Raw genomic sequence first — 16,096 nt, 5'->3', positions numbered from 1 at the left:
ATACAGTTAGGAAAATAGATTTGAAATCTCTTTGTGTGGGTTGGCGTATATTTTGCAAATAAATAACTTCATTACATTTCTCCCACCCTCCCAAACGCCTAGGTTTATCTTTATTATGGGCAGTCACAAAAACCTGATTTATTTTTTAAATACTGACTTTAAAAATAGTGAGTGTTTCCAAGAGGTCAGCAGTCATGAGATTTTTGGGATGGTGCTCATTTAACAGCATCATTTTCTCAGGCCCTGAGACTGAGTTTGATTTTCTTGGCCTAGATTTCGAGAGGTTTCAAGAGGTTTCAAAAGGCAGGTGGATCCTCTGAAGCGTTCAGCCGAACAGCCCAAGGGAGTGGCATTGCCTCTTGGTTAATTAGTTCATGGAGCCTCCCTTTGGGCTAGTTTAGCAGGATTATCCCTATTTTTACAGATTAAGAAAATGAGGTGTGAGGCATTGAATTGGTTCTCCTCGGAAGTGTGGCTGTCCGTCCTAGAGGGCAGAATCGTGGACCCCGTAGCCATTTACTCCTTTTGTAAACTTTGGAGTTACTCTTTCAAAGATATATTTTCAGAGTAACACTTCTGTTTACACTGAGCTCGTTTTTATAACAAGCAGGTGCATATTTTTTTGAGGCATGTAGGTTTCGCTTGAATTTGACCCAGCTGTGGTTATTGTCCTATTAAATGACACGGGGAATCAGTGAACTTGAGTTAAATCATGTATAGCCTTATGGGGTTCACATGAAACATTATGGGGTTTGAAAAGTGTTTATTATGGCCATCGGTGACAGAAAGACAATTTTAAAAAGATAGGAGAGACGAAGGGATATTTTGGAAAGCACCTGTGATTCGTACCCGGAGACCCGCACTAGGGTCCTGGTTCACCGTGTTCTAACAGAGTAAACATGATTCTGCCACTTTGACCACTGTTGGCTTTAGGACTGGTTTCAGGAACAATACGAGGCAGGTATTTATTCAGATCTCTCTCTCCCTACCGACCTCCCCACCTGTTGACCTCTCTAATTTCCACTCAGGGAATGACTCTTCTCTGATTAATTAGGTTTTCCTACTTCTCCATATCCAAATAAACTGGGTTTTCTGAGAAAAGTGTTGGACGCAGTGAAGAACTCAGTCAAGAGAGCAGCTGTGAGCATGTCCCCCCTTTACTCTGTGGTGGTTCTGAACTGACCAGACCAGTCAGGAGGATTATTAGTGTGCTGGGTGCAAAATGAAAGTTGGAGATTTGAATTGATACCTTTTCGTTTGATTTGGTCCCATAATCCTAGGTTCCACGACCAACATTGGCCAGCCATTGGCCAGTCACCAGTGCAGGCCATTCCTGGTACCCAGGGTCAGAGTGGGAGAACCTCACATCCCACCCCGGGTGTCCATCCCTCCCTAACTAGTGTGTTGACTGATACTTGACATCATACTCACATCTCACATACTATTTTTAAAGGGCAAGAAAAATTGTATGGACTGATAAGGAGATTTACAAATTTTAGAGACATATTCTAATTGATTATTATGTTTTCCATTATCTAAAGTCATAATTCTCTACATTAGCACCACGTGACCAAGTCCTCATCTCTGAAAAGGGTTCTGGAAAATTTCCCTCATGTGCAGTTGATTTGGCTTATTTTTGTTGTGCAAAAATAATTGAGGTTATTATTTGAAATGCCAACTAAAATATGCACCATAAATGAAAAATAGTACTGTTCCCAAAAAGTTTCATTTGTTTTATACAATGGTCTTACTTTTTTTTTCCAATTCAATGTATTATTTGGATTATTTTTTTTTAGATTCTATTAGTATATCTGAAAACAACCTAGTTAACTTAATTATAATAACTCAAAGCAATATATATTTAAGGTTAATCTTCACTTCATCTGGTTAATCATGAACATTTGGGGAAAATTTTTGCCATGCTGAGTGAGGAAAACAATTATTATTCAAAACAAGTGGTTTGATTGGGGCGCCTGGATGGCTCAGTGGGTTAAAGCCTCTGCCTTCGGCTCAGGTCATGATCTCAGGGTCCTGGGATCGAGCCCCGCATCGGGCTCTCTGCTCCGCAGGGAGCCTGCTTCCTCCTCTCTCTCTGCCTGCTTCTCTGCCTAGTTGTGATTTCTCTCTGTCAGATAAATAAAATATTAAAAAAAAACAAGTGGTTTGATTTAATTCTAGTAACAACCTATATACTCAGAATTATATGATTATTTTTGAGTTGTGTATTTATGAATTTCTGTATGTCATGTTTATAGATACATATGCTTTAAAGAAAAACAGCACATTTTAGCCAATTCGACAAGAACTTTGAAGTTATTTGTTTATATAACATGTTCACCTTTACCTTTAATTCAGGAATCCAACAAGGAAGGTCTTATATAATCAAAGTCGAAAGCCATTTGAACAAAATTACTAGAGTATGTACTCAATACAATATGTAATAGCCAGGGTAACACCATAGGGACACAGTAGGGATAAGCAGTGGAAAATCAGATAAATAAATGTGTCACGTGTCAGATGACGGTAAGTGCTCTGGGAAAATCAGCAGGGAAGGGTGCTGGCCGAAGCTTTAAGGCAAGCCTGTGATTCATGGATCTGGCAGAGGTAGTTGGAGACAAAACCACGGTGGGCTTTAGCTTTATTATAAAAGGCTGAGGTTCCACCTGAGGCAGGGGGAAGGGAGAAAATGATGAAGAGGGAGATGAGGGGGAGGGAAGGGAGCTGGGGCGGCTTCATGCCCGTTGGCCCCAATTTCCTTAAGGTTGGAAGGAAATGAGCTGCTGAGAGTGAATGTGTCTGCGGTGGGATTTTAGAGCAGCATGAGGGGTGGGGATTCAAGGAAAAACACTATGTCGTTGAGTAGGGAGAAGAGGGTGGCTGTAAGCCGAAACCTGGCCTCGGGAGAAGGTGCCCTGGGGGGCCCAAGCTTCTTGCCACTGGCAATGGAGAGCCTGGAAGCAAAGTTTAGGGAAAGTGGGCTGATGGAGAGGGGAGAAGTGGAATCCGTGGGGAAAATGGGATGGGGTCATATTGCAGGGGCAGGAGGTGGGGAGAGGGCTAGATGGGGTCACGTACCTTGGGGAGGACGTGCCTAGATTCAGCCCCAGAGAGGAGTTGTGCTGTGGATGGAGGGGGAGCCCTTCAGAGTGCCAGATTTTATAAGATTACTTTGTTTCTTTCTTACCAAAAGCAGTGTTTAAAATGTTGCCTTGAAATTCTCAGGAGAGGCCCAACTGCGGGAGCAGATCATGAGCAGTAAGCCAGGGCTTAAGGGAAATTTTTCTTGAGAGTTTAGTTAAGGGCATGCAATGTTGCTAGAAAGTGAGCCCGGAGTGTTTATGTCATTGGAAAAAAAGAGCAAGATTTTAACAAAGGTGTAACAGGTCTCAGCCCGTCTCTGAAAACCTGTAGTTTTAACTCCTAGAAAAAAAAGAAAACCTAACAGATGCTCAGTGATGTGCATTTCTTTGCTTTTTTTAAAGGTGAAGCCCGTAATGCACAGCAGAATCAATGTATCCGCACGCTTTAGAAAATCGCTTCAGGAGCCCTGCACGATCTTGTAAGTTGAGGACTTTCACACTGCGGTTGGAAGGTTGCTTTCCTTGAGGTCTGCAATTTGTTTTGTAGCTTTAAAAGTGTAACTGTTTCAAATGGCAGAGCTGGCTGGTTTTACCTTTTTTTTTTCTCCCCAGCTTGATTGCAAATGGAGACCTTATAAATCCAGCTTCTCGCCTCCTCATCCCCAGAAAAACCTTGAATCAATGGGATCATGTGCTACAAATGGTCACGGAAAAAGTCACTCTGAGGAGTGGGGCTGTCCACAGGTACGCCAAAGTCATCTTCCATGGGTGGATGGATTTTAGAAATGTTTAGGATGATCCCAGGACTCTCTGGGGAGTCACTGGACTGCAGTCTGGGTTCCAGAGCCCGTGTTCTAATTACTAAGCCATTCTCTAAATAAATGTCACAAATTTATCTTTAATTATGTGTAAACTATCTGTATTGCCTTTGCATATTTACCTTATTGATTTATAGATGCTCTTTACATATTAAGGCAATTGGCTCTTTCTCCTATGAGTTTTAAATGTTTCTAGTTTGTATTTTTGATTCTCTTTATGGTTCTTTTTCCCCTTTTTTGTATATAGTTAAGTTGAATTTTGGTACAAATTTTCAGTCTTTTCTTACGATCATTAAGTTTTATGACTAACTTAGTTTTTCCTTATTCCAAGACTATAAAAATGTTCTGCAGTGTTTTCATCATGTACTTTCAATTTCATTTAAACTTTTGATCCTTCTAGATTTATTTTGGTGTCAGGGGTGAAGGCAGATCTTAAAAGTTCTTTCTTCTTTTCTTTTCTTTTTTAGATATGCAGTTATGTCTTTTGACATATATATAAATGTAAACCCAATATAAAGCACCCAGAGATATATACACATAGTTGCATGCCCAGATACACATGTTCATACCTATATTGATTGGAACAAATTCATACATGGAAATAAAATATTTGCAAGTCTAAATACAGAAATGAAAATATATATTGTCCCACCCCACCCCAATATTTGAATACCTGGAGAAACTCAATTCTCAGTGTAACGGCAGATATGCGTGAGATTTGGTTGCTGGTCACTTGGGACATACCCATGTTCCTTTAACAGAACATTAAAAATTCTTATGGTTGGACCCTCCCTGTGCTTTAGAATATTTCTGTACCAGAAACATCCCATTAAAAGTGGTTCAACTCCCTATTTCTTTCTTGCCTTTTGTAAAAAAGGAAGAAATCAGGTCAACCAAAGTCCTATAAAAGAAGGGTAAAAGCATGGGTAAGAATTTATTCAGTACGCTTAACTGCCTGCAGAGGAAACCAGTCAAATCTTGGCAATTTCCAGTTCGGCAATGAGGCTGTCTTTTAATTTCAAGCCATAAAAGTTGATTACTGACTCCGATCTTGCTGTTTTGAAGCAAAGGGAATGTCTGGGTCCAGGCCAGCCATGCTCAGCCTGGGACTATTTTGGCCCTGGGGGACATGTGGCAGCATCGGGTTATTTTTGGTGGTCACAGCTGGGGATGGGGCGGCTTCCACTACCATCAAGTGGGTAGAAGCCAAGGGCGCTATTAGGAACACCCGCAGTTAGTTCACAGCTAGGCTCTCAACCCTCCTTCCCTGCCCCCCGACAAAGAATTATCAGATCCAAAATGCCAGCGGCACCGTTGTTCAGAAACCATGGTCTAGGTTAAGGAGAGAAAACCAGAAAATCTGGGTTAAGTGTTGATAATTAGACTTACAGGACTATAATTACGGGTCAGAAAGAAGGAGCATCTTTACATTAAATTAACCCAAACATATTTCAGGGTTTTTGTGGCTGTTTCTTTGTCCTTCATCCATCATCGGTGAAGAAGCAGACAGATCAATGCCTTTTTCTTTGCACGTGTCACCAACCTTTATTAGATAATGTTAAGAAGCCTAAGAATTTTTTAAAGGTTTTCTTGATCTCCTTCCAGTTATAAACTCTTGTTTATCACCTTCAGAAATAAGCATTGTCTTTTTCATGGTGTTTTCTAATAGTCTGCTATTTCTTGTTCTGTAAAAAAAATTTTTCTGTGGACACTTTAAATCGTGTAGTGAAGTTATCACTGTTCTTTTAATAAGTAACATATTCACTGTGGTCCATGCGGCAGTTTTACAGTAAAGGGAGGTTCTTTGTGAAGTCCCTTGATTCTGGGAAGATGAGGGGAGGCAAAAAAAAAAAAAAAAAAGAAAAGAGGCACGAATGCTATGCAGTTCTGCACCATTAACCCTCGTCATGGGCTCCTTTGCTTCTTGTTTTCTGCCCCCGTTCTGTGTGTGTTTGGTGTAATGTTTTGGCTGAGGGCCTTTGCACAGAATGCACGAAGTTTGTCAACCAGACAAATACATCAGGAAAGTGAGTTGTAAATGTGTTCACAAAATAGAAGTAGAAAAACCAACCTTAGCGGGAGCTGAGCTCCATTTAAAGCACCACGTTCGGCTGCCTGGGTGGCTCATTCGGTTCAGCATCTGCCTTTGGCTCAGGTCATGATCCTGGGGTCCTGGGACCGAGTCCTGCATTGGGCTCCCTGCTCGGTGGGGAGCCTGCTTCTCCCTCTGCCTCCCCCTGCACCCTCTGTGTCTCATGAATAAATAAAGAAAATCTTACAAGATAAAATAAAGCATCGTGTTCAGTTCTTTCCATCTGAAATCTTACTATGACAACAGGAGAGGGTTCTGCTGTTGGGTTGGTAGTTTATTGGGATGAAGAACTTGTGCTGAGAGAGAGAGAGAGAGAGAGAGAGAGAGAAAGAGAGAGAGAGAGAGAGCTCTCTCTGTAGACCATGTAGCTGTCTCCACATGGTAACCCTGGTGTTTGGATGCATCTCATGAGTTGGAGGCGTTTTGAAATCGATAATTAGAATAGTAACAAACAGTAACAACAAATAGAGCCAACTTAAGAGAGGGATGCTTCTCTGAACTTCGTAATTTTAAGCAGCTCTTTCATGCTTGTTAGAATTTTAATTGTGGGCATTCATGTTTCTGCAGACTTTACACGTTAGAAGGAAAACTTGTTGAGAGCGGGGCGGAGTTGGAGAATGGGCAGTTTTACGTGGCCGTCGGCAGAGATAAGTTTAAGAAATTGCCTTACAGCGAATTACTTTTTGACAAGTCCACCATGAGAAGGTCCTACGGGTAAGTGTTCATCCTCATTGACATCTCTACTTTACTTCTCACTTGGAATAACACTGAGTCTTATGCTGACCAACAGTATATCTTGTATAATCTTCCACATCGGTTAGAATGGAGAGCATGTGTGAGATTATATATATACATACGTGTATTTTTTTGAAAATTCATTTATTTTTGCCATGATTGGAGATTGGAGATTTTTCTTTTTGCACAAAAAGCACAATTTTGGGGGAACTATGAAAGACTACATAGCATTTTTAAACTACTCACTTATGAATTCATAGTAAGTATAAAAATTATTTTGGTGAAGAAGATACCAGGCTGTGGGTTTCTATGTAGCATACATCATTTGAAGTTTTAATGCTGTCTCTGCTAGTTAGCTAGACCAAATAATTTTCAGTTGGTGCCTATACAAACATCTACAAGTGTTGAAAAACATAATATTTTACATTTCTTTTAATAACAATGGATAAAAATGATATAATTCTCCTTATAATAAGTAGGTAAGTAAGTAGTTACAAGTAAGTAGGGCAGCAAGAGAGACTATAATTGTTACATGCAAAATTTTAAAGATTGATCCTTTAATTACACACAGTGCCCCGTGACCCCTTTTTCTCTACGGGGTGTCATGTGTTTGCGGGAGGTGCCTTACTTCAGCTGAGGAGAGGGCCGGCAGAGGCAGGCATGCAGAGGCCTGGCCCCGGGCAGGTGGGGGCACCCCCTGGCTTGCTCATGGTGTGGTTTTTTTTACCGCCTGTGCTGCTTCTCCCAGACATTCTGTGGCCCCTTAGCTCTCAGAACCTGACTTTTTGTGACTGTCCTCTGCTGGGGTGTGTGTGACTTGCACAGAGAGAGCAGGAGGTCACTGATTTTTTTTTTCCATTAATTTGAAGTTTGTGAAGCTTGATGGTGAGGCCAGCCCAGGACTTCCAAATAAGTAAGGGATGAAATGGACTTTGGGGGCGGTGTTTGGAGTGGGTAAGAGCACAGGGTTTTCCAGCGCTGTAGAATTACTTGCCAGCAGACTTACTGACGACCATCCTTCGCCATCCATGATGCTGGATCCGTAACCATCTCTGCTGAGCGACACTGGGTTCCCCTGATGTGGGCTACAGAGTGTTCTTGAGGGTGGGGAGAAGTCTGTAGCTCATGGTGGCCTCTCGCAGGCAAATCAGTTAGACACACCTTCCTCTATGTGCGGAGTTCTTTTCAGAGGGGGTCAGTGGGTCTCTCCCTTCCCTGTGGGGGACAACATTCCTGTAGCCAAAGAGAACTTTCATTTTTTATTGAGAACGACGGGTCTAGAAGCTCCCTTGAATATAGATGCCAGTGTTTTTGCCTTTCTGAGCTTCATAGACACTGAGGACATTATGAAAACAGTAGATGTTTATTGTTTTTGACTCAATTTGGCAAAACCATCCCTCGACTTAGGAAATGACTTTTTGAAACACATCCAGAAAGTTTGGGGATTTGAATAAAAATGCTACAGAAAAACTTAAGGTGATATTAAAAGTTTATAGGGAGCGGGACGCCTGGGTGGCTCAGTTGGTTAAGCAGCTGCCTTTGGCTCAGGTCATGATCCCAGCGTCCTGGGATCGAGTCCTACATCGGGCTCCTTGCTCGGCGGGGAGTCTGCTTCTCCCTCTGCCTCTGCCTGCCACTCTGTCTGCTTGTGCTCACTCTCGCTCCTCTCTCTCTCTCTGACAAATAAAATCTTTAAAAAATAAAAAATAAAATAAAAAATTAAAAAAATTTTAATTAGGGGCGCCTGGGTGGCTCAGTGGGTTAAAGCCTCTGCCTTCAGCTCAGGTCGTGATCCCAGAGTCCTGGGATCGAGCCCCACATCGGGCTCTCTGCTCTGCAGGGAGCCTGCTTCCTCCTCTCTCTCTGCCTGCCTCTCTGCCTAGTTGTGATTTCTCTCTGTCAAATAAATAAAAAATATTTAATAAAAAAAATTTTAATTAAAATAAAAAAAAGTTTATAGGGAGCATTGATTACAATAGTTTAACGTTAAACATTGAAGATCTTTTGGAATGGACTTTAATAATTGTAAGGTGGTCTTTGTGAAATCAGGAAAGTATGTGGTATTTTTTGTGAAACACCCGTGTCCCTTAAACAGATAACTTACAGGTTGGGATGACAAGTTGGGATGACAGTTATCTTGCATTCTGTATTATTTGTCAATAACATCCCGATTTCTAAATTGCTGTTTGTTTCCACAGTCAGAAAGCCTCTTCACTACCTCCGATTGTAGGATCCAGAAAGTCTAAAGGGAGTGTGAGTATCAGACGCTTTACTCATTAAATATTCTCTATTTCTATGTGATACAGGGAGGCTGTCCTCTGGGTTTCATTCAAACTTGAAGACATAAAACTTAGCTGCCTGGTGGTATATAAGCAATTATGTGAGACAACGCTAGAATGTTAATGTTACAGTTAAGGTCTTCAAAGTGAACTAACATTTAAAAAATAGAGGTTCCAAAGTAGGTATCTTTTCCCTTGTATATAGACCTGATGTGACTTACTTCATGGTTGAAATCTGGGCAATGATGCATAAAAGTAGAGGAAAGGCTGCATTAGTTCGCATTCGTGGTCTGCTCAGTCTGGTTTTCTCTCTCCGACAAGGGGTGGCTCAGTGGTTTAAGCCGCTGCCTTCGGCTCAGGTCATGATCTCAGGGTCCTGGGATCGAGTCCCGCATCGGGCTCTCTGCTCGGCAGGGAGCCTGCTTCCCTCTCACTCTCTCTGCCTGCCTCTCTGCCTGCTTGTATCTCTCTCTGTCAAATAAATAAATAAAAATCTTTAAAAAAAAAAAAGGAAGTTATTGTAAGAAAAAAAAAAGCGATCCTCAAGTTAACTTCCTTTAAAAGACCGAGAATCACTCCGCCTCATTCCCTTTCAGAACTTTTTCCATCCGTGATTGGTCCACATACTTGTTAACTCAGCGAATGTCCATTCCTGACCTCTCCCGGGGGAACCGTGGCGAGTGTGTAGTAGGTGACTTCGTAACCCGTTTGTATCTTCGGTCCGTGGCCCCTCACCGGGAGGGGTGTGACGCCAGGCTGCAGGTCTGCTGCGACAGGCTTCTCTGACTGGGGCTTCTCTCTGCTTTTTCGACTGAGCTGCCGGACCAGCAGTGATCAGAAGTGCTTTGACATTCCCCCCAGCCTGCACACTGCCCCCTGATTTAACTCCGCACAATTCTTCTGTTGGTATTTTGTGACATCGGTGACGGCCAGGCGATGACATGTCTCCTGATGATTTAGTGCCCCCCCCAAACTTTTTACATATCGTGCACAATTCTTAGGAAAAAAAAAATCTGTGTGAAATAGTGCTGAGCTCAGAATAACAAGTGACAGATATACCTGACCCATTCATGAGCTGAGACTCTCACACAGTTGGTGACCAAGCTTTTGCCCCCAGGACCCGTACAATCGAGTTGAAGTGGAGAACAGAGCCTGAAAACGTCTCAACAGCGAGTATCCGGTGAGATCGGTAAACGCGAGGCAGAGGGAGTGAAACGTGTGTTTGCCAAAGTGCATGAAGGAAGTTGAACGTGAGCCATGGCTTTGAGGGATGTTGGCAACAGGTGAAGGCTGATGAGGGGAAGGGGTTTCAGATGGAAAGGATGGTGTGAGAAAGGAGCCAAGGTGTGTTCTCTGAGAGGCGGTCACGCAGGCTGTGATCTGTACTTAAAAACAAGAAGGGGACCTCTGCACAGACAGGGGAAGGAGCACCTCCAAAGGCTTCCACTGAGTCCAGATGGCCCATCGGGAGGGAACTCAGGCTCATGACCCCCAGGGACAGGGAGCCGCGTAGGAGCAGGGGCTCCATCGTGTGTGGGGGCTGGTATGTCTGGAGTGGTAGGTGGTGGCCTTTTCAGATGGCCTTGAATGTCAGAACCAAGAGTCTAGTCCTTATCCTGGAGTAGAGGGCAGCTCACGAAGGCTTCCGTGAAGTGAGAATGTGAATCCAAATCCATTCTAGGAAGGTCGGATCTTTTTTGTGGGGAAGGACTTGTGTGGTGAGAGGCTGCGGATGAGAAATGTCCATCACGTCGCCATTGCGAGCAGGAGCCTTGGCATCAGGTGGAAAGAGCCAGGCTAGGGAGGCACCTGTTGCCCTTGAGGCGATGGAGGACTTTCTTGGTGACGGGACGGTTAAGGAGAACGTGGAGCCAGAGATCGCTGTGAGTTCTCAAGCTTGGATCGCCTGGAAAACAGTATGACCCTGGCTGGCCAAGAAGAGGGCCGTTGGAGGAAATGATGACCTGCCCAGTTTCAGACATACTGCATGGGGGTGTCATCACGAAACCTAGTTGGGAATGTGCAGCAAGCAGCTCTAACTGGTGGAGACGGAGGCCTGACGAGGGCCCGGGGTGACAATCGCAAGTCCGTCCGCGTAGTGGTCATAGCTGGAGAGCAGACTTGGCTCTGCTGTTCCTTCCTGGCACCAGGCCCAGGCCACTGGGGGGCAGCCCTCCTCCTGCTGTCTGGGGGGAGCCTGGAGAGAGCACAGAGGATCCAGCCCCAAGGCAGCCTGACAGCATGGGTCTGCAGAGGGGGAGAGGGAGGAGAGAGAATGTTCCAGTGGCTCAAAGATCGATTTTAGCCACTACAGAAGCTAAGTAGAACCTGTGAATGTAGGGTTTGGAAATTTTGTCCTCTCGCTCTTCCTCAGGATTTTGGGGCAGAATCCTCCTGTCTACAAGGTGTGTGTGGGCTTATCGATCCCCTCAATGCCACTTCAAGAGTGGTGGTCAGACCGAGACCCCAGGGACTTCATCACTGACCCGAGGTCAGTTGAGAAAGTTCGCGTCAGAACCAAGGCCATAACTCAACTCTTTGCATTCACAGTTAGCAGACTTTGGAATTATGTGCTTATTATTCTGAGGTTCGGAATGTCTAATTTTTTTTTTTTATTAAAAATGTGCAGTGTGTTTCCTGCTTTAAAATTCATGGGCGAGAGGCACGTCCGTGTAGTTTCCTTGTTCTCTCGCTTGTTTGGAAGTTATTTAGAATCTGTACCATGAAGGCTGCTTCATCTCATGGTGAATGGAGTTTCCTGCATCTCCGGCACAGAACAGAGCCCCTGGGAGATGGAGATGAGCAGAAAAAGACAGGGCGCTCTGAGCTCAAGGTGCACTTGGGGGAGAACAAGGTTCAACTAACAATTCCAGAAATCAGTATGTAATTACGAGGTGCGGTAGGAATGAAAGAAAAGTGCAATAGGAGACTATGAAAGGAGAACCTGTTTAGGTAAGTAGGTCGGGACAGGCCTTCTCTGGGGAAATGACCTTGGAGAAAAGACTCAACGACATGACGTGTGTCTGTCTCATAGAAAGCAAAGATTCAAAATTATATTTCCACGGTCTGGTTTAAATAAAATAACAGTAGGGTTTGCCTCTTCCCACACACTCCAAGAGTGTTCTGTCTGTTCATCCGTCTGTCCATCTGCTTGTCCAGGTGGCCATCTGACACATACTTCTGAGCAATTACTAAGGTGCTTGAAGCCACTTTATTTTTGTTATTTTTATTATTTTTTATTATTTTTATTTTTAAAAAATTAAAATTTTTTAAATTTAATTTTTTTTTTTTTTTAATCAGAGCCACTTTAAAGGACTGGCTTGCAGTGGCAAACAGATCAAGTTTCAGACCTCACAGAACCTTCCTTTTAGCACTAGTGTGTGTGTGTCGGGGGGAGTTGTGGTGGAGGAAAGATGACCATAGACAGACTCTCCACCTCTAAACAAACAGAGACAACATTTCACATGGTGCTAAGCACTAGGAGGAAAATGTAGCAAGGCCCGAATTGGTAGAAAATTCTCTGAGACCTTAATGACGTACAGGAGCCGGTCCTGTAAGGTGGGGCAGCACCGGAAAGAGCCTCTGTGGCAGCAGCAATGGTCACAAAAGCCCTTGGTGGCTTCTTGGCATGGGAGGAGGGAAGGAAGAAGGCCAAGGGGTCTGAGATGGGAAGGGCACGTCGGGCCGGGTCTGTAGACCCTGTGCTAGGAGTTTGGATTTTATTCCTTGATGGGACACTGTCTGAGGGTTAGGAGAGAAGAAGAGGGGGATGTTGTTGGACGTACATGTCTGAGGCTCCCTCGGGCTGTGGCGTCTGCAGGGAGGTGGGTCGGGGGGGGGGAACCAAAGCAGGAGGCAGGGGGGAAGAGGGGGCGACTGGACCCAGCCTGGGACGCAGGTGGCCCGGACGGGGTAACAGGCGAGATGGACATCTGTGACAGTTCGTCCCAGAGGAACTTGTCACAGTGGTCTCTGACAGGCGCATTCACCCAGCAGGCATTTGCTGAGCGCGTGCTATGTCCTGGGCACTGCTGGAGGGTGTGTGGGGAGAGGGAGGCAGCGAATGCAGAGAAAACAGGAAGGGGATGGATCGTACCTTCTAGAGCAGGAGAAAGACAGGCACACAGTACGTTTGGTATTGATCCGGGATGAGCCGGAAAACATCAGGGCGTGGGAGAGGCAGTGGGAGGGCGGTGTCCTCTGGGTGCTCGGGCCAGGCCTCTTCCAGGAGGCTGTATCCGAGCAGAGGGGCAGACGCGCCTGGCACACGCAGGCCCTCATGAACCCGGCGCAGTGGGCGGGTGGAAGCCAGACGGTGAGCCCCACGGAGGGACCATCGTCGCGGGCAATTCCAAAGTCACAGACTTTTTTTTTTTTTAAACAGAAGGATTATTTTACTCCTGTTCTTTAATTAATTGGGTCCCTGGAGAACGTACATGTTTTTAGGATCGTTCACTGCTTGGCACCGAGTGGGGGTGTGCGTGAGGGGGCCGGAGGAGATCCAGCTCGGGCCACCCCCGAGTCAGAGGGAAAGGCACCCCTGAAATGCCGATTCAAGTTGGAGGGGATGCAAACTGGATTTTTAGGAATTCTTTTCTGGCAAAGCTTTCTAGGAATCGCTGTGTTGCCTAAGGAAGGGGAGTGGGGGGTGGGAGCCCGAGAGAACTTAGTGGGGAAAGAAGGGAAAGTTGCCAGAGTGCATGCAGGGGGCTCTGCCGGTGGGCCAGCAGCACCCACCCGGTGGCAGGGAGTGTGGGTGGGCAGGGACTTCCTGGCTCAGGTAGACCCTGGCGGAGCAGCCCAGGAACGGTCCGGTGCGGAGCAGGACGGCCCCAGAAAGCCGTTCCCTACCCAGACTCCTAGTGCTGGGGGAACCACAGACAGGAGCAAACGGAGGGGAATTTCAGCTTGGAGCTCCCGCCTTGAAAACAAAAGGAGGATAGACCGGGATGGTGTTAAAGTCTCTGCAGTGTGAAAACCACCCCCCACGTCGGGAGGCTGCCGGGGCACACGGCGTGGGGTCAGGGCGCCCCCTCGTGGAAGATGTGTAAACTCAGACACCGTTGGAAGGAAAGCTCTTCTCACCATGTGGCCGTTGAATCTTGTGATGGGTAGTTCACAGACTCGAATATTGTCATCTATTGTCATCGCTGAAGTTCTGCTAAAAACAAACAAACAACACGGTTCTCCACGTAGCACAGAGTCACTGTGACGCGAGATAAATTCCAGATGCTCCCGAAGTTCCATTTTTGCCTTTTGGGAAACTGAGTCCAGTGTAGGTAAAAGGGCTTTTTGCACACGGGCTGTCACCAGAGACGCCAGGGAGAGAAATGCCAGCCTGAGTTTGGGGCCAGGTTCCTGGTCAGGAGTCTCCCTGCTGGGTGCATCTCCAAGGCGGGGGCTCCTCTGTGAGGCAAAACCCTCACAACGTTCTCTTCAACTTGATGCTTTCCGGCCTCTGAGCTTTCAGCATGTGTCCAGGGGGCTGGATGTCTTTCCTGTGGTCACGAAAGACACCGGAGTTGACAGGCTCGTGCTGGAAAGAGGCTAGGGAGCTCTTAAAAAAAAACCCAGTTTTAATAAAGTAGGAGGGGTCGAAGGGGTCCTTTCAGTTTTTCGTTGATTTGGGCCGGAGGATTTCTGGTGCCGCCCCGTGCACTGCTGCGTGAGGGGCCGGAAGCAGGGCAGTGGTCCAGGTCCTGCACTGCCTCTGGTTTTCTCCCAGGACACGCCACACAATCAGGCTGCTTCTTGATTGGATCTGCTCTGGCGTAAAGCCACGGTTTGTCACCTCCCGGTGGCCTTCTCAGGGAATCACGCCATGTAGTGAATTTTTGCAGTGTCTTGGCATCCGGAAGCTTTCGTGTCCTAGGAAAACCAGACCTGGGTAACCTTGAGAAAGTGAATCCCCCTGTACCTGTAAAATGGTGACAGTAATATCGTATTTGTGTTAAACGGTATTTAGCATGTGAGAAGTCCTCGTTAACACCGTTTTATCACCCAGCAAAGCTGTACGAGAAAGGGAAAACTCCTTTATTTCCTATACCCCCAAAGTAGCCACAACTCTTCACTTATGTATCCAGGTTATAAGTCCCATGCGGAAGTCTCAAAAAAGGAAGGAAAATCCCCCTCTCCATTCCTTTGTCCCCCTACCCTCCACAATTTATTTGTAGACCAGCTGTAATTTATATAATTAACTATGTAAATAAACATGAATATATATAACATAACTATGCAAATAAATATGACTATAACTTATGCAACTTGTATCTTTTTGTATCATTATTACATATTTATTTCATATTGTTGACACTTTAGATGAATCAACATTTTTGTCTTTGTTAAAAAACACAGGCATTCAAATTGTTTCCAATCTTCTAGTTGCAAAACAAATTCCTTCCCTTCTTTTAGCTTAATGCTGGCCTCACAGAGCGCCCTGCGATCAGTCATGATTCACTAACTCCGTGCATGGGGGTCCGTTACCAAAGCCTGTAGCGTTACTGGAATCCACCCAGCTTTCTCAATGCTCCAAAATAAGCCCTTTCGAGTGTCCTTATCAGAAACAGAGCAAATCAGAACTTCCTGCGTAGTCGGTGAGAGAGCTGACTTTTCAGGTTGTATGAATCCCAGGCACAATTCCACTCCTTCCTTGTCATAGGCGGTTTGTGAAAACACCTTTTCCCAGAGAGCTGTGTAGGACCATTCTGTCCAGAACCAGAGGGTTTTCCTCACTGAGCTTCATTTTAGTTCTCGAAAGTTCCATAGCATCTCTGAACCTTCTGGTAGGCCTACTGGAAGGGGGGCTGTGCTCAGCCAAGGCTTCCGAAGTTTCAGAATTGTGGGACGAATCGTCATGCTGGAAAAGAGACTGGAACCAGAGACCTGGAGGATGGGTGTGGACGCCACACTAGAATCACGGGATGTGTTTCTTCTGCCAGGCAGTCCACGACCTTGTGAGAAAGGAAAGAAAATAAGCGACGATTCTGGTTGCATTTAATGCAATAATTAAATGGAAGCGTATGTTTAAATTGCAGTTGGAATGGGAAATTAAATTATGCAAAGGAATGTTATAGATTTGGACAAGTTTTCATG

General features: G+C 45.2%; 1 protein-coding gene across 1 annotated transcript in view; it reads left to right on the top strand.

Moving 5' to 3' along the window:
• DCDC2 (doublecortin domain containing 2) overlaps positions 1 to 16,096 on the top strand; it is a 137,307-nt gene that overhangs the window by 34,135 nt on the left and 87,076 nt on the right. The window contains exons 4-7 of the mRNA XM_046006600.1: positions 3,483 to 3,559; positions 3,693 to 3,824; positions 6,558 to 6,704; positions 8,924 to 8,978. Of these exons, the coding sequence (XP_045862556.1) occupies positions 3,483 to 3,559; positions 3,693 to 3,824; positions 6,558 to 6,704; positions 8,924 to 8,978 (411 nt within the window). The remainder of the gene's footprint in view (positions 1 to 3,482; positions 3,560 to 3,692; positions 3,825 to 6,557; positions 6,705 to 8,923; positions 8,979 to 16,096) is intronic.

This window comes from Meles meles, chromosome 5 (assembly GCF_922984935.1).
Source record: "Meles meles chromosome 5, mMelMel3.1 paternal haplotype, whole genome shotgun sequence".
NCBI lineage: Eukaryota > Metazoa > Chordata > Mammalia > Carnivora > Mustelidae > Meles > Meles meles.
This window is presented reverse-complemented; position numbering and strand designations above follow the sequence as displayed.